Source organism: Pseudochaenichthys georgianus, unplaced genomic scaffold, assembly GCF_902827115.2.
Source record: "Pseudochaenichthys georgianus unplaced genomic scaffold, fPseGeo1.2 scaffold_1003_arrow_ctg1, whole genome shotgun sequence".
NCBI lineage: Eukaryota > Metazoa > Chordata > Actinopteri > Perciformes > Channichthyidae > Pseudochaenichthys > Pseudochaenichthys georgianus.
The window spans coordinates 6,096-22,500 of record NW_027261983.1 but is presented as its reverse complement, the minus strand read 5'-3'; the positions used below and the strand labels follow the sequence as shown (position 1 = coordinate 22,500).

General features: G+C 44.0%; 1 protein-coding gene, 1 long non-coding RNA gene and 24 other non-coding genes across 26 annotated transcripts; 1 reads left to right on the top strand and 25 right to left on the bottom strand.

The window, feature by feature from the left end:
* Positions 1-270: 270 nt before the first annotated feature.
* Positions 271-342, bottom strand: trnam-cau (transfer RNA methionine (anticodon CAU)). Its single transcript has one exon. It is a non-coding gene; the product is annotated as a tRNA-Met (tRNA).
* Positions 343-567: 225 nt separating this feature from the next.
* Positions 568-639, bottom strand: trnaq-cug (transfer RNA glutamine (anticodon CUG)). The gene has a single exon. It is a non-coding gene; the product is annotated as a tRNA-Gln (tRNA).
* A 94-nt stretch (positions 640-733) lies between these two features.
* Positions 734-805, bottom strand: trnae-cuc (transfer RNA glutamic acid (anticodon CUC)). The gene has a single exon. It is a non-coding gene; the product is annotated as a tRNA-Glu (tRNA).
* Positions 806-1,615: 810 nt separating this feature from the next.
* Positions 1,616-3,718, top strand: LOC117440451 (uncharacterized). The gene is made up of 3 exons (XM_034076740.2): positions 1,616-2,017; positions 2,620-2,755; positions 2,966-3,718. The coding sequence occupies exons 1-3, from the start codon at positions 1,827-1,829 to the stop codon at positions 3,716-3,718; spliced, it is 1,080 nt and encodes a 359-aa protein (XP_033932631.2). The 5' UTR covers positions 1,616-1,826.
* Positions 3,719-4,970: 1,252 nt separating this feature from the next.
* LOC117440450 (uncharacterized) lies at positions 4,971-5,795 on the bottom strand. Its single transcript, XR_011642732.1, has 3 exons — positions 5,383-5,795; positions 5,216-5,292; positions 4,971-5,098 (listed from the first exon to the last, which is right to left on the bottom strand). It is a non-coding gene; the product is annotated as an uncharacterized lncRNA (long non-coding RNA).
* Positions 5,796-6,740: 945 nt separating this feature from the next.
* On the bottom strand, positions 6,741-6,812 carry trnaq-cug (transfer RNA glutamine (anticodon CUG)). The gene has a single exon. It is a non-coding gene; the product is annotated as a tRNA-Gln (tRNA).
* A 570-nt stretch (positions 6,813-7,382) lies between these two features.
* trnam-cau (transfer RNA methionine (anticodon CAU)) lies at positions 7,383-7,454 on the bottom strand. Its single transcript has one exon. It is a non-coding gene; the product is annotated as a tRNA-Met (tRNA).
* Positions 7,455-7,679: 225 nt separating this feature from the next.
* On the bottom strand, positions 7,680-7,751 carry trnaq-cug (transfer RNA glutamine (anticodon CUG)). Its single transcript has one exon. It is a non-coding gene; the product is annotated as a tRNA-Gln (tRNA).
* A 94-nt stretch (positions 7,752-7,845) lies between these two features.
* trnae-cuc (transfer RNA glutamic acid (anticodon CUC)) lies at positions 7,846-7,917 on the bottom strand. Its single transcript has one exon. It is a non-coding gene; the product is annotated as a tRNA-Glu (tRNA).
* A 557-nt stretch (positions 7,918-8,474) lies between these two features.
* On the bottom strand, positions 8,475-8,546 carry trnaq-uug (transfer RNA glutamine (anticodon UUG)). Its single transcript has one exon. It is a non-coding gene; the product is annotated as a tRNA-Gln (tRNA).
* A 94-nt stretch (positions 8,547-8,640) lies between these two features.
* trnae-cuc (transfer RNA glutamic acid (anticodon CUC)) lies at positions 8,641-8,712 on the bottom strand. The gene has a single exon. It is a non-coding gene; the product is annotated as a tRNA-Glu (tRNA).
* Positions 8,713-9,269: 557 nt separating this feature from the next.
* Positions 9,270-9,341, bottom strand: trnaq-cug (transfer RNA glutamine (anticodon CUG)). The gene has a single exon. It is a non-coding gene; the product is annotated as a tRNA-Gln (tRNA).
* Positions 9,342-9,906: 565 nt separating this feature from the next.
* On the bottom strand, positions 9,907-9,978 carry trnam-cau (transfer RNA methionine (anticodon CAU)). The gene has a single exon. It is a non-coding gene; the product is annotated as a tRNA-Met (tRNA).
* A 225-nt stretch (positions 9,979-10,203) lies between these two features.
* trnaq-cug (transfer RNA glutamine (anticodon CUG)) lies at positions 10,204-10,275 on the bottom strand. Its single transcript has one exon. It is a non-coding gene; the product is annotated as a tRNA-Gln (tRNA).
* A 94-nt stretch (positions 10,276-10,369) lies between these two features.
* Positions 10,370-10,441, bottom strand: trnae-cuc (transfer RNA glutamic acid (anticodon CUC)). The gene has a single exon. It is a non-coding gene; the product is annotated as a tRNA-Glu (tRNA).
* A 548-nt stretch (positions 10,442-10,989) lies between these two features.
* Positions 10,990-11,061, bottom strand: trnaq-cug (transfer RNA glutamine (anticodon CUG)). Its single transcript has one exon. It is a non-coding gene; the product is annotated as a tRNA-Gln (tRNA).
* A 565-nt stretch (positions 11,062-11,626) lies between these two features.
* trnam-cau (transfer RNA methionine (anticodon CAU)) lies at positions 11,627-11,698 on the bottom strand. Its single transcript has one exon. It is a non-coding gene; the product is annotated as a tRNA-Met (tRNA).
* Positions 11,699-11,923: 225 nt separating this feature from the next.
* trnaq-cug (transfer RNA glutamine (anticodon CUG)) lies at positions 11,924-11,995 on the bottom strand. Its single transcript has one exon. It is a non-coding gene; the product is annotated as a tRNA-Gln (tRNA).
* Positions 11,996-12,089: 94 nt separating this feature from the next.
* Positions 12,090-12,161, bottom strand: trnae-cuc (transfer RNA glutamic acid (anticodon CUC)). Its single transcript has one exon. It is a non-coding gene; the product is annotated as a tRNA-Glu (tRNA).
* Positions 12,162-12,709: 548 nt separating this feature from the next.
* trnaq-cug (transfer RNA glutamine (anticodon CUG)) lies at positions 12,710-12,781 on the bottom strand. Its single transcript has one exon. It is a non-coding gene; the product is annotated as a tRNA-Gln (tRNA).
* Positions 12,782-12,875: 94 nt separating this feature from the next.
* On the bottom strand, positions 12,876-12,947 carry trnae-cuc (transfer RNA glutamic acid (anticodon CUC)). Its single transcript has one exon. It is a non-coding gene; the product is annotated as a tRNA-Glu (tRNA).
* A 557-nt stretch (positions 12,948-13,504) lies between these two features.
* Positions 13,505-13,576, bottom strand: trnaq-cug (transfer RNA glutamine (anticodon CUG)). The gene has a single exon. It is a non-coding gene; the product is annotated as a tRNA-Gln (tRNA).
* Positions 13,577-14,141: 565 nt separating this feature from the next.
* trnam-cau (transfer RNA methionine (anticodon CAU)) lies at positions 14,142-14,213 on the bottom strand. The gene has a single exon. It is a non-coding gene; the product is annotated as a tRNA-Met (tRNA).
* A 225-nt stretch (positions 14,214-14,438) lies between these two features.
* trnaq-cug (transfer RNA glutamine (anticodon CUG)) lies at positions 14,439-14,510 on the bottom strand. Its single transcript has one exon. It is a non-coding gene; the product is annotated as a tRNA-Gln (tRNA).
* Positions 14,511-15,245: 735 nt separating this feature from the next.
* Positions 15,246-15,317, bottom strand: trnaq-uug (transfer RNA glutamine (anticodon UUG)). The gene has a single exon. It is a non-coding gene; the product is annotated as a tRNA-Gln (tRNA).
* A 570-nt stretch (positions 15,318-15,887) lies between these two features.
* On the bottom strand, positions 15,888-15,959 carry trnam-cau (transfer RNA methionine (anticodon CAU)). Its single transcript has one exon. It is a non-coding gene; the product is annotated as a tRNA-Met (tRNA).
* Positions 15,960-16,405: the final 446 nt, after the last annotated feature.

Here is a 16,405-nt window from a genome sequence, read left to right as displayed (position 1 = left end):
TAGACGAGTGAATGTTAAAGCTTTGCAAGAAAACTGTTGTTTGATGATTACCTTCCGCATCAATACACAGGCTGAACAATTTAAGCTTGTATGCACACCTCCATAGCTCAGTTGGAAGATTTGAGGACTGTAGGTTGTTAATTGCAGCAACGTTTGCATCGGCTACACTTTAGCACTTGTGATTACGGGTGCATCGTCCTATGTAAATATGGCCTTGTGAACAGGGTTAAAATGGAAAGAGAGAATCTGCTGATCCAAAGCATTTACAATTAGCAGAGGATGGTTTCGATCCATCGACCTCTGGGTTATGGGCCCAGCACGCTTCCGCTGTGCTACTCTGCTGGATGTTTAGCACTCCAAGGCTGTCAAAAATGTACTGTACTCATTGTCGGCCGTTTCAATTTTCAACCTTGAAAAAGGCAGCGCATACCAGATCCAATGGTTCTTCTTTACCTTTTGCAATAGAGGCCCTTAAAAAATAAAATTCCAGGTGGTTTCACTTTTACGTTCATTGTGTCTGAGGCACTGACAACAGTCTGTTGAGTAAGCATGTACCTAATCAAAGCAAGGTTCCACCGAGATTTGAACTCGGATCGCTGGATTCAGAGTCCAAAGTGCTAACCATTACACCATGGAACCACACGGAATGTCAGCACAATGTCTGCACAATCTATCGTTTTATGCGGGAGTTGTTTTGAATGAAACGGCCGTGAAATTCAGTAAGTAAAGAGTGTTCCCTGACCGGGAATCGAACCCGGGCCGCGGCGGTGAGAGCGCCGAATCCTAGCCACTAGACCACCAGGGAATGCTGTATCTGTATCTGAAGCTTTTGAAACGGAATGCATGGAATGTATGACAGCTGGCAGCTGGAGAGTAGTGCAAACAGCTCCAATAGAGTTCAATATATAGTTCTTAACAGTAATGTAATGTAGTGTGGAGGTAAAGTTCAGAGTGAGCAAGTTACCACTCATCCCCTTGTTTCTTCACAAAGTTTCTCTGGGAGCCTGGCTTGTTTTAGTTCCTCGGGGAAGTAGAGTCTTTGCTGGGCCTTTTTAACCCGGTGTGATGTGTTGGAGATCCTTGTAAAATGTTTTGACATATTGACTTCAAGAAACTTGAATTTCTCCATGCCTTCCATTTCTCCACACATAAGATGGAATTCCTTCTTTTTTCTCCTGCAGTCAACTCCTTGGTTTTAGAGGTTTTAAGGTCCAGGTTGTTGTCCTAACACCACTCAGATTATTCCCTTGACTAGATAGACTCATTCTCAAGTCACTCTCCATCTTCTATATAGGCTACATGCACTAGGGTCTGAGACGTACTTCCGCCTTAGCCGTAATACTGCTTGGGAGCTTCCGGTTTGCTTCCGGTCTGCGTAGCTGAGCGTCCACAAATGTTTTACTGTTTAAATCTATGGTTTAAATATGAGTCGACGGAAGATTTTCAAAACGGAGCATTTGCAAAGACAAGTAAAGAACTACTCCGAGCACTGCTGTGTCCCACTTTGTACGGCATCAGCTAAATTTAACGGGGTCCTAAGTTTCCATGGCTTTCCGACCGAACTCGAGCTGCGAAGACAGTGGCTGGTTAAAATACGACGCGATAATTTCACAATCTCCTCTCACTCCAAGGTCTGCAGTCGTCACTTCGCTACGGATCAACTAATAGAGCCAAAAACCCTTGATGGCCGTAGGAGGCTTGTGAAAGGTGCTGTACCAACTTTGTTTGAGTGGAATCACTTCACTGCTCAAACACCGCGGGGTAGTGTTTGGGAGAGAAGGGAGCGGCCCACTGAACCAGTCTCTCGGGAGGAGCAGGAAGAGCACATGGATGTCCGTGACCATGATTACTGCTCAGCCCCTGAACCAGCTTCACTGGACATGTCCTCTCAAGCTACAGAAGACAACTCCAAAACAGTGGAGGATCTGCAGAAGCAACTGCAGGAGTTAAGAGTCCAGCGAGAGTTTTGCTTACAGCGGTTTGCTGGCTCCGACGACAACATCCGATTCTATACCAGGTAATGTTTTGGCTAAATTCTATCCAAGTTTTTGAGATGGGTTAGCTTATAAAGAATCCTGTTTACCTGCCGTTTGACTGCTGACTATATGCATGCAGTGTTGGAATAAGTAGGCTACTCAACTTAACTGAAGTATAAGTACAAATACTATGGTTTGAAAATACTCCTGAACTGAACATGTAGAATCATAAATCATGTGTTTTTATAACTAGAAACTATGAAGGTTAACTAAATGTGGTGGAGTAAAACATACTAATACTAACAACATACTGATAATACTTTACTACAAGTGGAAATCTTCAAAACCTTACCAAAGTAAAAGTACATGTCAATATCCACTGCGTTTCTCCCAGTTGCACACTTAAGAATGAAGAGTAAAAGTAGTCATTCTGTGTAAAATGTTCCCTTTATGTTTTAGATTATTACTGCTGCTTTAATGTAGTTGTTACATGTTACTGCTGTATATTACTATACCTGCACCAAGTGCCTTCTTAATCAGTCTATTTGAATTGTAATGTATTACAGCAAACAAGAGGAAAGCATTAGCCCATGTGTGTCAGTTAACGAGTCATTAATGACTGACATGTGTCTTTTGTGTACAGATTCCCGAGCTATAACCACCTGATGGCCTTCTGGTTTCTGATTGAGCCTTCCATTTATAAAATGGTTCGTGTCACAAGAGCGATATCAGCTGCCAAGAGGAATGAAGAAGTGGTTACACATGCACGTCCATCAACGGTAGGCTACGTTTCTTTTAACACACACTCTAAACACAAACTGAAGGGAAAATGTTTCTCTGACATTTCATTGCTTTTGTGTAGGCTAAAAGGCTATAGTACTCAATCATTTTTGAATACATCAGAGAACTAAAACAACTTAATGTTTTTCCCATCGTGTGCTACTCTCATGACATTAATATAGTACCCTTTTTTTGTTTTTATCTTCCAGAGACAGCTGCTTCAGCCAATTGACGAGTTCTTCCTTTTTCTCTGCTTCCTGTCGGTGGGTTTGAAAGAAAGGGACCTTGCAAACCGCTTCAACATACACCAGTCCACTGTGAGCCGCATCATTGCAACATGGACAAGTTTTCTTACAACTTTATTGGAGTCACAGTGCATCTGGCTTACACCTGCAGAAGTTCAAGCCCACCTCCCAGAGGCCTTCAAAGATTTCCCAGACACACAGGTGATCCTGGATTGCACAGAGCTGAGGTGTCAAACACCATCCTCACTCCTCCTCCAAAGTGAAATGTATTCTACATACAAATCTCACTGCACCATGAAAGCCCTGGTTGGCATAGCCCCACATGGCGCAGTGACATTTGTTTCCAGTCTGTATGGTGGTTCTGTCAGCGACAAGGAGATTTTCAAACAGTCTGGAATAGCTGCGTTGTTGACTGAAAACATGGCAGTGATGGTAGATAAGGGCTTCCTGATCAGCGATTGCTGCAAATGCAAAGTGTACTGCCCACCTTTTCTGTCAAAGCAGAAGCAAATGCCAGCCTATCAGGTGAGGGAGACACAGGCCATTGCCAGACTGAGGATTCATGTGGAGCGTGTCATCAGGAGGATAAAAGAGAACAAACTTTTTGATGGCGTCATCCTCCTGTCCCATGCCTACAACATCACCCAGCTGTTTGCAGTAGCATGTATGCTGTCAAACTATCAGAACAAAGCACTGGTCAAGAAATGGGTGAAATAAGACAAGATGATGACACCTGTGCAGGTAGCTGTGATTAAGCTGGGTGAGCACACCGTTTTGCCTGACACACGCTAGTGTTTTGTTTGAATAAATGGTAAATAGCAAATTACAATGCGTTGATTTCTTACAAATGCAATGATTTACTATTCATTACAAAAAAATCACTTCACTTTATTGTCTTTTTAAATACAATTGTATATTTATTTACATATATGAAATGTGAACAAACAAACAATATAAACAATATACAATATAAACAATATATATCAAAAACAAAATATTAAATTCACATTTTGTTGTCATTCAGAACACATGATTGAGGGATTGCCTCCTAAAAACAATGGCGGCTGAGCCAGGGTCTAGCAGCTAACTGCTCACAGAGTTATCAATGGCTGCAGTGCCCACTACTTTTGTAATGACAGGTACTTCGGCATGTATGTGTAAAAAAAAAATAAGTCTACTTTTTCTCTGATTGCTCTTTGCACTTCTGGATCTGTGTATATTCTTTGCACCAGGTAGTCCTCCTGTGCCCACACTACAAAGTCACACCACTGCATCCCAGACACAAGAAGTTGACCCTGTACTTGCCAGTAATAGGCATGGCTTTTCTTGAGCTTAGGGGAGCCACATTCCATCTGCACATATTTGCAGTCGACATAATTTGGGACATTGGGACATTTGAATTCAACAAGGCCAAATTGGGGATATTCTGTTGGGTCAAATACAACTCCATCAGGGGAGGCACCAAGCCAGGGCGTAGAGGGGTGAATGACAAGGCCACAAGGGGAGTAGTTCACGTTTGCCAGTCTACTGTATTCAGCTGCTACTGTGGGCTCCATCTCTGCACCTCTCCTCATTTCTGCAGTCTGCCTTGTACCTTTGAGTATTCGCTCTGCAAGAGAGTTAGCAGAGCTCTCACCTCTGACGTGAAAAATCTCTCTAAACCTAGAGGCAGTAACCCTGGGTTTGCGGAGCAGATGCCACTCTGAGCTAGAGCTTTGCTCACGGGTAGCCTCCTCAATTTTGTGAGACATTTCTAAATCAACAGATAAGCTGTTAATATGCAGTTGCTCCTCTTCTGAGCACACCAGCGGTAAATCACATGGCAAGATCACATACCCCTCTATGGGCAAGTGGGGTGTTGGTGGTGTGTCAGTGTGAAGTGTGGTGTACCGAGACGTCAAAGCAGGCATCTGATAGGACAGAACACTGCCCTCCTGCACAATCCCGAAGGCACTTTCCACAAGGGCCTTGTCAGGTCTCATGTTCATTGTGGTCACAAGCGGTCTGTCTTCAATGCTGAACGCTGAGTATGCCTCCGTAACTCTGAACAGGCAGGGATCTGGTAATGGCCCCACCATGCCTCTGTAGAATCCACTCCTACAAAGAATGGCAAAGACAATATAGCACATTAATGCGACAATAAAGGTTAGGAATACAGCACCAGAATTATGAATTTAAAAAACACAGGAAACACAATTTTCCAGCTAAACTGACCTTACTCCAGTCTGCACCATCCTATTTGGTACAGGCTTGGTGAAGACCATGGAGTTGATGGGCCCTGGCTTCACACCCTTAAGGAAAAGACAAGTACTGTTCGTTGAGTCACTTTAAAACAAAAACTCTGTGAAAGATTACAAGTATTTGAACCTCATTGAAATTACCATTGTTCGCGGCTTGTGCCATTGCTGTTCCGATTCAGTACAGCTATGCACAGGTGGCACAACTGACATGTTCAGTTCAGTGTAATGTGCTGTTTGGAACAGCAATGCTACTGTGTGATTGCACAAAACAGTTCCTGCAACACAGGAGCACTGGTTGTGCGTGAGCACCACTGGTGATGAGTCACGAAGCGTTATCTAAAAAAGAGAGAAGAAATACTAGTGATTAGTAACCTCACTTGTGGTAAATGAGCCAGGAGGTTATGAGTAGAATTATTGGTTATTTTTACTGACCCATTATCCTAGAAGAAGCATGTATTCCTGAATGCTTAGTGTTACCCTCTTACCCTACAATACCACAATGAACTTTCTTTGGAAACTAAGATGCCTTGAAAATTGTATTAAAGCAGTTTTGACTATATATTTGAACCCCCATATTTACACATCCATAATCAATGTAATAATATCTGACCAATCAGCTGTGATAAAGCAGTAGGACACTGTAGGACAAGTAGGACACTGTTGAGATTCCCTTAAGGTAAACTAATGTTTAACTGAACTGAAACTCAATAAACAGGGGGGAACACAGTGGAAATGTTGCCTGCCTACACTCAAACTGTGTGCTGTCTCGCTCTTCCTCATTGACCTGTAGCACAAGGCTCTCACGCTGACCTGCCCTGTCAGCCTGTCTTTATTGGACACTGAATGAAAAAAAACAGAGCAACAGCGTTAGATCTATACTCACGTCAAAACATCTATGGCAACATTGCTTTACAAAAGCCGATACCATTATGCAGTGTGGCTAACAACAAGACAACCTTGGCTAGGCTATAAGGCTATTAAACGATAGTATTTGTTAGCAAAATGGCTAATGTTTTAAAGAATTAACACCAGAAACAGTACATAGCGTTACCCAGAGCCCTATAGTAGTCTACTATAGTAATAGTATAATAATAATAATAATAATAATAGTAGTTATACTATAGGTCTCTGGCGTTACCTAGCTTTTGACAGCTAACGTTAGCATAACCCGGAGCGTAAACTAGCTGGTTAGTACCTGTTACCTTCTTACCTTCATAATTGTGTATATATGACGCAGCATATAATTTGAAGCCTTTATCGAGTTTGCTGGCTGGGGCTTTAGTCGTCCGGCAAATCCGATGAACATCCGACATTTTTAATTTCGGAAGCTCTTGTAGGCAGCGAGTGTAGAAGGTAGTCATTTTTCATCAACAGGAAATGCATCAGCAGCTCTGAGTAGAATGCGGAAGTGACTGTGCATGTAGCCTATTGCAACCAATATCCTGCTCCAAGATCCTCATGACATGTAGAAGCTGGCTTTTTTCAGCGTACTCAAAGAAAGGTTCCACCGAGATTTGAACTCGGATCACTGGATTCAGAGTCCAGAGTGCTAACCATTACACCATGGAACCACATGAAATGTCCACACTGTATTCAAAGAAATTGTATCTTTACACAGAGACTCACACACGAAACTAACTCATCTCTCTGCCACTTCACCTTCAACTGCAAACTGCACCAGTATGCGCCAAGGTCATAGTTGGTTGAAACAAACAGAACAATATCCTTTGAAATGAGCAGAGAGGCAATGTTGTGCTCAACAGACCACACCTCTCCTATACCTGGCTGAGGCCCAAGATGTGTTGTTTTGGCTCCTCAAGTTACTCAAAGGGCTCTTCTCAAATCTTGACATGTTCCCCGGCCAGGGTCAGTAGACGAGTGAATGTTAAAGCTTTGCAAGACAACTGTTGTTTGATGATTACCTTCCGCATCAATACACAGGCTGAACAATTTAAGCTTGTATGCACACCTCCATAGCTCAGTTGGAAGATTGGAGGACTATAGGTTGTTAATTGCAGCTACGTTTGCATCGGCTACACTTTAGCACTTGTGATTACGGGTGCATCGTCCTATGTAAATATGGCCTTGTGAACAGGGTTAAAATGGAAAGAGAGAATCTGCTGATCCAAAGCATTTACAATTAGCAGAGGATGGTTTCGATCCATCGACCTCTGGGTTATGGGCCCAGCACGCTTCCGCTGCGCCACTCTGCTGGATGTTTAGCACTCCAAGGCTGGCAAAAATGTACTGTACTCATTGTCGGCCGTTTCAATTTTCAACCTTGACAAAGGCAGCGCATTCCAGATCCAATCGTTCTTCTTTACCTTTTGCAATAGAGGCCCTTAAAAAATAAAATTCCAGGTGGTTTTCCTTTTACGTTCATTGTGTCTGAGGCACTGACGATAGTCTGTTGAGTAAGCATGTACCTAATCAAAGCAAGGTTCCACCGAGATTTGAACTCGGATCGCTGGATTCAGAGTCCAAAGTGCTAACCATTACACCATGGAACCACACTGAATGTCAGCACAATGTCTGCACAATCTATCGTTTTATGCGGGAGTTGTTTTGAATGAAACGGCCGTGAAATTCAGTAAGTAAAGAGTGTTCCCTGACCGGGAATCGAACCCGGGCCGCGGCGGTGAGAGCGCCGAATCCTAGCCACTAGACCACCAGGGAATGCTGTATCTGTTTGTGAAGCTTTTGAAACGGAATGCATGGAATGTATGACAGCTGGCAGCTGGAGAGTAGTGCAAACAGCTCCAATAGAGTTCAATATCTAGCTCTTAACAGTAATGTAATGTAGTGTGGAGGTAAAGTTCAGTGTGAGCAAGTTACCACTCATCCCCTTGTTTCTTCACAAAGTTTCTCTGGGAGCCTGGCTTGTTTTAGTTCCTCGGGGAAGTAGAGTCTTTGCTGGGCCTTTTTAACCCGGTGTGATGTGTTGGAGATCCTTGTAAAATGTTTTGACATATTGACTTCAAGAAACTTGAATTTCTCCATGCCTTCCATTTCTACACACATATGGTGAAATTCCTTCTTTTTTCTCCTGCAGTCAACTCCTTGGTTTTAGAGGTTTTGCGGTCCAGGTTGTTGTCCTAACGCCACTCAGATTATTCCCTTGACTAGATAGACTCATTCTCAAGTCACTCTCCATCTTCTATATTGCAACCACTATCCTGCTACAAGATCCTCATGAGATGTCGAAGCTGGCTTTTTTCAGCGTACTCAAAGAAAGGTTCCACCGAGATTTGAACTCGGATCACTGGATTCAAAGTCCAAAGTGCTAACCATTACACCATGGAACCACACTGAATGTCAGCACAATGTCTGCACAATCTATCGTTTTATGCGGGAGTTGTTTTGAATGAAACGGCCGTGAAATTCAGTAAGTAAAGAGTGTTCCCTGACCGGGAATCGAACCCGGGCCGCGGCGGTGAGAGCGCCGAATCCTAGCCACTAGACCACCAGGGAATGCTGTATCTGTATGTGAAGCTTTTGAAACGGAATGCATAGAATGTATGACAGCTGGCAGCTGGAGAGTAGTGCAAACAGCTCCAATAGAGTTCAATATCTAGCTCTTAACAGTAATGTAATGTAGTGTGGAGGTAAAGTTCAGAGTGAGCAAGTTACCACTCATCCCCTTGTTTCTTCACAAAGTTTCTCTGGGAGCCTGGCTTGTTTTAGTTCCTCGGGGAAGTAGAGTCTTTGCTGGGCCTTTTTAACCCGGTGTGATGTGTTGGAGATCCTTGTAAAATGTTTTGACATATTGACTTCAAGAAACTTGAATTTCTCCATGCCTTCCATTTCTCCACACATATGGTGGAATTCCTTCTTTTTTCTCCTGCAGTCAACTCCTTGGTTTTAGAGGTTTTAAGGTCCAGGTTGTTGTCCTAACGCCACTCAGATTATTCCCTTGACTAGATAGACTCATTCTCAAGTCACTCTCCATCTTCTATATTGCAACCACTATCCTGCTACAAGATCCTCATGAGATGTAGAAGCTGGCTTTTTTCAACGTACTCAAAGAAAGGTTCCACCGAGATTTGAACTCGGATCGCTGGATTCAGAGTCCAGAGTGCTGACCATTACACCATGGAACCACATGAAATGTCCACACTGTATTAAAATAAATTGTATCTTTACACAGAGACTCACACACGAAACTAACTCATCTCTCTGCCACTTCACCTTCAACTGCAAACTGCACCAGTATGCGCCAAGGTCATAGTTGGTTGAAACAAAGAATATCCTTTGAAATGAGCAGAGAGGCAATTTTGTGCTCAACAGACCACACCTCTCCTATACCTGGCTGCGGCCCAAGATGTGTTGTTTTGGCTCCTCGAGTTACTCAAAGGGCTCTTCCCAAATCTTGACATGTTCCCCGGCCAGGGTCAGTAGACGAGTGAATGTTGAAGCTTTGCAAGACAACTGTTGTTTGATGATTACCTTCCGCATCAATACACAGGCTGAACAATTTAAGCTTGTATGCACACCTCCATAGCTCAGTTGGAAGATTGGAGGACTATAGGTTGTTAATTGCAGCTACGTTTGCATCGGCTACACTTTAGCACTTGTGATTACGGGTGCATCGTCCTATGTAAATATGGCCTTGTGAACAGGGTTAAAATGGAAAGAGAGAATCTGCTGATCCAAAGCATTTACAATTAGCAGAGGATGGTTTCGATCCATCGACCTCTGGGTTATGGGCCCAGCACGCTTCCGCTGCGCCACTCTGCTGGATGTTTAGCACTCCAAGGCTGGCAAAAATGTACTGTACTCATTGTCGGCCGTTTCAATTTTCAACCTTGACAAAGGCAGCGCATTCCAGATCCAATCGTTCTTCTTTACCTTTTGCAATAGAGGCCCTTAAAAAATAAAATTCCAGGTGGTTTTCCTTTTACGTTCATTGTGTCTGAGGCACTGACGATAGTCTGTTGAGTAAGCATGTACCTAATCAAAGCAAGGTTCCACCGAGATTTGAACTCGGATCGCTGGATTCAGAGTCCAAAGTGCTAACCATTACACCATGGAACCACACTGAATGTCAGCACAATGTCTGCACAATCTATCGTTTTATGCGGGAGTTGTTTTGAATGAAACGGCCGTGAAATTCAGTAAGTAAAGAGTGTTCCCTGACCGGGAATCGAACCCGGGCCGCGGCGGTGAGAGCGCCGAATCCTAGCCACTAGACCACCAGGGAATGCTGTATCTGTATGTGAAGCTTTTGAAACGGAATGTATGACAGCTGGCAGCTGGAGAGTAGTGCAAACAGCTCCAATAGAGTTCAATATCTAGCTCTTAACAGTAATGTAATGTAGTGTGGAGGTAAAGTTCAGAGTGAGCAAGTTACCACTCATCCCCTTGTTTCTTCACAAAGTTTCTCTGGGAGCCTGGCTTGTTTTAGTTCCTCGGGGAAGTAGAGTCTTTGCTGGGCCTTTTTAACCCGGTGTGATGTGTTGGAGATCCTTGTAAAATGTTTTGACATATTGACTTCAAGAAACTTGAATTTCTCCATGCCTTCCATTTCTCCACACATATGGTGGAATTCCTTCTTTTTTCTCCTGCAGTCAACTCCTTGGTTTTAGAGGTTTTAAGGTCCAGGTTGTTGTCCTAACGCCACTCAGATTATTCCCTTGACTAGATAGACTCATTCTCAAGTCACTCTCCATCTTCTATATTGCAACCACTATCCTGCTACAAGATCCTCATGAGATGTAGAAGCTGGCTTTTTTCAACGTACTCAAAGAAAGGTTCCACCGAGATTTGAACTCGGATCGCTGGATTCAGAGTCCAGAGTGCTGACCATTACACCATGGAACCACATGAAATGTCCACACTGTATTAAAATAAATTGTATCTTTACACAGAGACTCACACACGAAACTAACTCATCTCTCTGCCACTTCACCTTCAACTGCAAACTGCACCAGTATGCGCCAAGGTCATAGTTGGTTGAAACAAAGAATATCCTTTGAAATGAGCAGAGAGGCAATTTTGTGCTCAACAGACCACACCTCTCCTATACCTGGCTGAGGCCCAAGATGTGTTGTTTTGGCTCCTCAAGTTACTCAAAGGGCTCTTCTCAAATCTTGACATGTTCCCCGGCCAGGGTCAGTAGACGAGTGAATGTTAAAGCTTTGCAAGACAACTGTTGTTTGATGATTACCTTCCGCATCAATACACAGGCTGAACAATTTAAGCTTGTATGCACACCTCCATAGCTCAGTTGGAAGATTGGAGGACTATAGGTTGTTAATTGCAGCTACGTTTGCATCGGCTACACTTTAGCACTTGTGATTACGGGTGCATCGTCCTATGTAAATATGGCCTTGTGAACAGGGTTAAAATGGAAAGAGAGAATCTGCTGATCCAAAGCATTTACAATTAGCAGAGGATGGTTTCGATCCATCGACCTCTGGGTTATGGGCCCAGCACGCTTCCGCTGCGCCACTCTGCTGGATGTTTAGCACTCCAAGGCTGGCAAAAATGTACTGTACTCATTGTCGGCCGTTTCAATTTTCAACCTTGACAAAGGCAGCGCATTCCAGATCCAATCGTTCTTCTTTACCTTTTGCAATAGAGGCCCTTAAAAAATAAAATTCCAGGTGGTTTTCCTTTTACGTTCATTGTGTCTGAGGCACTGACGATAGTCTGTTGAGTAAGCATGTACCTAATCAAAGCAAGGTTCCACCGAGATTTGAACTCGGATCGCTGGATTCAGAGTCCAAAGTGCTAACCATTACACCATGGAACCACACTGAATGTCAGCACAATGTCTGCACAATCTATCGTTTTATGCGGGAGTTGTTTTGAATGAAACGGCCGTGAAATTCAGTAAGTAAAGAGTGTTCCCTGACCGGGAATCGAACCCGGGCCGCGGCGGTGAGAGCGCCGAATCCTAGCCACTAGACCACCAGGGAATGCTGTACCTGTATGTGAAGCTTTTGAAACGGAATGTATGACAGCTGGCAGCTGGAGAGTAGTGCAAACAGCTCCAATAGAGTTCAATATCTAGCTCTTAACAGTAATGTAATGTAGTGTGGAGGTAAAGTTCAGAGTGAGCAAGTTACCACTCATCCCCTTGTTTCTTCACAAAGTTTCTCTGGGAGCCTGGCTTGTTTTAGTTCCTCGGGGAAGTAGAGTCTTTGCTGGGCCTTTTTAACCCGGTGTGATGTGTTGGAGATCCTTGTAAAATGTTTTGACATATTGACTTCAAGAAACTTGAATTTCTCCATGCCTTCCATTTCTACACACATATGGTGGAATTCCTTCTTTTTTCTCCTGCAGTCAACTCCTTGGTTTTAGAAGTTTTGCGGTCCAGGTTGTTGTCCTAACGCCACTCAGATTATTCCCTTGACTAGATAGACTCATTCTCAAGTCACTCTCCATCTTCTATATTGCAACCACTATCCTGCTACAAGATCCTCATGAGATGTCGAAGCTGGCTTTTTTCAGCGTACTCAAAGAAAGGTTCCACCGAGATTTGAACTCGGATCGCTGGATTCAGAGTCCAAAGTGCTAACCATTACACCATGGAACCACACGGAATGTCAGCACAATGTCTGCACAATCTATCGTTTTATGCGGGAGTTGTTTTGAATGAAACGGCCGTGAAATTCAGTAAGTAAAGAGTGTTCCCTGACCGGGAATCGAACCCGGGCCGCGGCGGTGAGAGCGCCGAATCCTAGCCACTAGACCACCAGGGAATGCTGTATCTGTATGTGAAGCTTTTGAAACGGAATGCATGGAATGTATGACAGCTGGCAGCTGGAGAGTAGTGCAAACAGCTCCAATAGAGTTCAATATCTAGCTCTTAACAGTAATGTAATGTAGTGTGGAGGTAAAGTTCAGAGTGAGCAAGTTACCACTCATCCCCTTGTTTCTTCACAAAGTTTCTCTGGGAGCCTGGCTTGTTTTAGTTCCTCGGGGAAGTAGAGTCTTTGCTGGGCCTTTTTAACCCGGTGTGATGTGTTGGAGATCCTTGTAAAATGTTTTGACATATTGACTTCAAGAAACTTGAATTTCTCCATGCCTTCCATTTCTCCACACATATGGTGGAATTCCTTCTTTTTTCTCCTGCAGTCAACTCCTTGGTTTTAGAGGTTTTAAGGTCCAGGTTGTTGTCCTAACGCCACTCAGATTATTCCCTTGACTAGATAGACTCATTCTCAAGTCACTCTCCATCTTCTATATTGCAACCACTATCCTGCTACAAGATCCTCATGAGATGTAGAAGCTGGCTTTTTTCAACGTACTCAAAGAAAGGTTCCACCGAGATTTGAACTCGGATCGCTGGATTCAGAGTCCAGAGTGCTGACCATTACACCATGGAACCACATGAAATGTCCACACTGTATTAAAATAAATTGTATCTTTACACAGAGACTCACACACGAAACTAACTCATCTCTCTGCCACTTCACCTTCAACTGCAAACTGCACCAGTATGCGCCAAGGTCATAGTTGGTTGAAACAAAGAATATCCTTTGAAATGAGCAGAGAGGCAATTTTGTGCTCAACAGACCACACCTCTCCTATACCTGGCTGAGGCCCAAGATGTGTTGTTTTGGCTCCTCAAGTTACTCAAAGGGCTCTTCTCAAATCTTGACATGTTCCCCGGCCAGGGTCAGTAGACGAGTGAATGTTAAAGCTTTGCAAGACAACTGTTGTTTGATGATTACCTTCCGCATCAATACACAGGCTGAACAATTTAAGCTTGTATGCACACCTCCATAGCTCAGTTGGAAGATTGGAGGACTATAGGTTGTTAATTGCAGCTACGTTTGCATCGGCTACACTTTAGCACTTGTGATTACGGGTGCATCGTCCTATGTAAATATGGCCTTGTGAACAGGGTTAAAATGGAAAGAGAGAATCTGCTGATCCAAAGCATTTACAATTAGCAGAGGATGGTTTCGATCCATCGACCTCTGGGTTATGGGCCCAGCACGCTTCCGCTGCGCCACTCTGCTGGATGTTTAGCACTCCAAGGCTGTCAAAAATGTACTGTACTCATTGTCGGCCGTTTCAATTTTCAACCTTGACAAAGGCAGCGCATTCCAGATCCAATCGTTCTTCTTTACCTTTTGCAATAGAGGCCCTTAAAAAATAAAATTCCAGGTGGTTTTCCTTTTACGTTCATTGTGTCTGAGGCACTGACGATAGTCTGTTGAGTAAGCATGTACCTAATCAAAGCAAGGTTCCACCGAGATTTGAACTCGGATCGCTGGATTCAGAGTCCAAAGTGCTAACCATTACACCATGGAACCACACGGAATGTCAGCACAATGTCTGCACAATCTATCGTTTTATGCGGGAGTTGTTTTGAATGAAACGGCCGTGAAATTCAGTAAGTAAAGAGTGTTCCCTGACCGGGAATCGAACCGGGAATCGAACCCGGGCCGCGGCGGTGAGAGCGCCGAATCCTAGCCACTAGACCACCAGGGAATGCTGTATCTGTATGTGAAGCTTTTGAAACGGAATGCATGGAATGTATGACAGCTGGCAGCTGGAGAGTAGTGCAAACAGCTCCAATAGAGTTCAATATCTAGCTCTTAACAGTAATGTAATGTAGTGTGGAGGTAAAGTTCAGAGTGAGCAAGTTACCACTCATCCCCTTGTTTCTTCACAAAGTTTCTCTGGGAGCCTGGCTTGTTTTAGTTCCTCGGGGAAGTAGAGTCTTTGCTGGGCCTTTTTAACCCGGTGTGATGTGTTGGAGATCCTGGTAAAATGTTTTGACATATTGACTTCAAGAAACTTGAATTTCTCCATGCCTTCCATTTCTCCACACATATGGTGGAATTCCTTCTTTTTTCTCCTGCAGTCAACTCCTTGGTTTTAGAGGTTTTAAGGTCCAGGTTGTTGTCCTAACACCACTCAGATTATTCCCTTGACTAGATAGACTCATTCTCAAGTCACTCTCCATCTTCTATATTGCAACCACTATCCTGCTACAAGATCCTCATGACATGTAGAAGCTGGCTTTTTTCAGCGTACTCAAAGAAAGGTTCCACCGAGATTTGAACTCGGATCACTGGATTCAAAGTCCAGAGTGCTAACCATTACACCATGGAACCACATGAAATGTCCACACTGTATTCAAAGAAATTGTATCTTTACACAGAGACTCACACACAAAACTAACTCATCTCTCTGCCACTTCACCTTCAACTGCAAACTGCACCAGTATGCACCAAGGTCATAGTTGGTTGAAACAAACAGAACAATATCCTTTGAAATGAGCAGAGAGGCAATTTTGTGCTCAACAGACCACACCTCTCCTATACCTGGCTGCGGCCCAAGATGTGTTGTTTTGTCTCCTCGAGTTACTCAAAGGGCTCTTCCCAAATCTTGACATGTTCCCCGGCCAGGGTCAGTAGACGAGTGAATGTTAAAGCTTTGCAAGACAACTGTTGTTTGATGATTACCTTCCGCATCAATACACAGGCTGAACAATTTAAGCTTGTATGCACACCTCCATAGCTCAGTTGGAAGATTGGAGGACTATAGGTTGTTAATTGCAGCAACGTTTGCATCGGCTACACTTTAGCACTTGTGATTACGGGTGCATCGTCCTATGTAAATATGGCCTTGTGAACAGGGTTAAAATGGAAAGAGAGAATCTGCTGATCCAAAGCATTTACAATTAGCAGAGGATGGTTTCGATCCATCGACCTCTGGGTTATGGGCCCAGCACGCTTCCGCTGCGCCACTCTGCTGGATGTTTAGCACTCCAAGGCTGTCAAAAATGTACTGTACTCATTGTCGGCCATTTCAATTTTCAACCTTGAAAAAGGCAGCGCATACCAGATCCAATGGTTCTTCTTTACCTTTTGCAATAGAGGCCCTTAAAAAATTAAATTCCAGGTGGTTTCACTTTTACGTTCATTGTGTCTGAGGCACTGACGATAGTCTGTTGAGTAAGCATGTACCTAATCAAAGCAAGGTTATCACAAAACGTTAAGGGCGTTCTCCCCGGCAACCCGCCAGCAGATGAAAACACACACCCCTCCGCCTCTCCACCTCTTCCGAGGGACGAGGGAACCGCGCGGGGGTCTGCTGGAGGCTACTGCCGGAGGCTACTGCCGGGTGCTCCGTCCTGCGCCTCACCGGGACCCTGACTCCAGCGCGGTGTGGCGGCCTCGCCCTGGCCGTCCACCGTGCG

Excerpts from the sequence above, each read along its gene's own strand:
- LOC117440451 (XM_034076740.2), top strand. The coding sequence starts at position 1,827 with ATGGATGTCCGTGACCATGATTACTGCTCAGCCCCTGAACCAGCTTCA. Across the intron at positions 2,018-2,619 it reads AACATCCGATTCTATACCAG|ATTCCCGAGCTATAACCACC; the intron begins GTAATGTTTTGG and ends TTTTGTGTACAG. Across the intron at positions 2,756-2,965 it reads CACATGCACGTCCATCAACG|AGACAGCTGCTTCAGCCAAT; the intron begins GTAGGCTACGTT and ends TTTATCTTCCAG.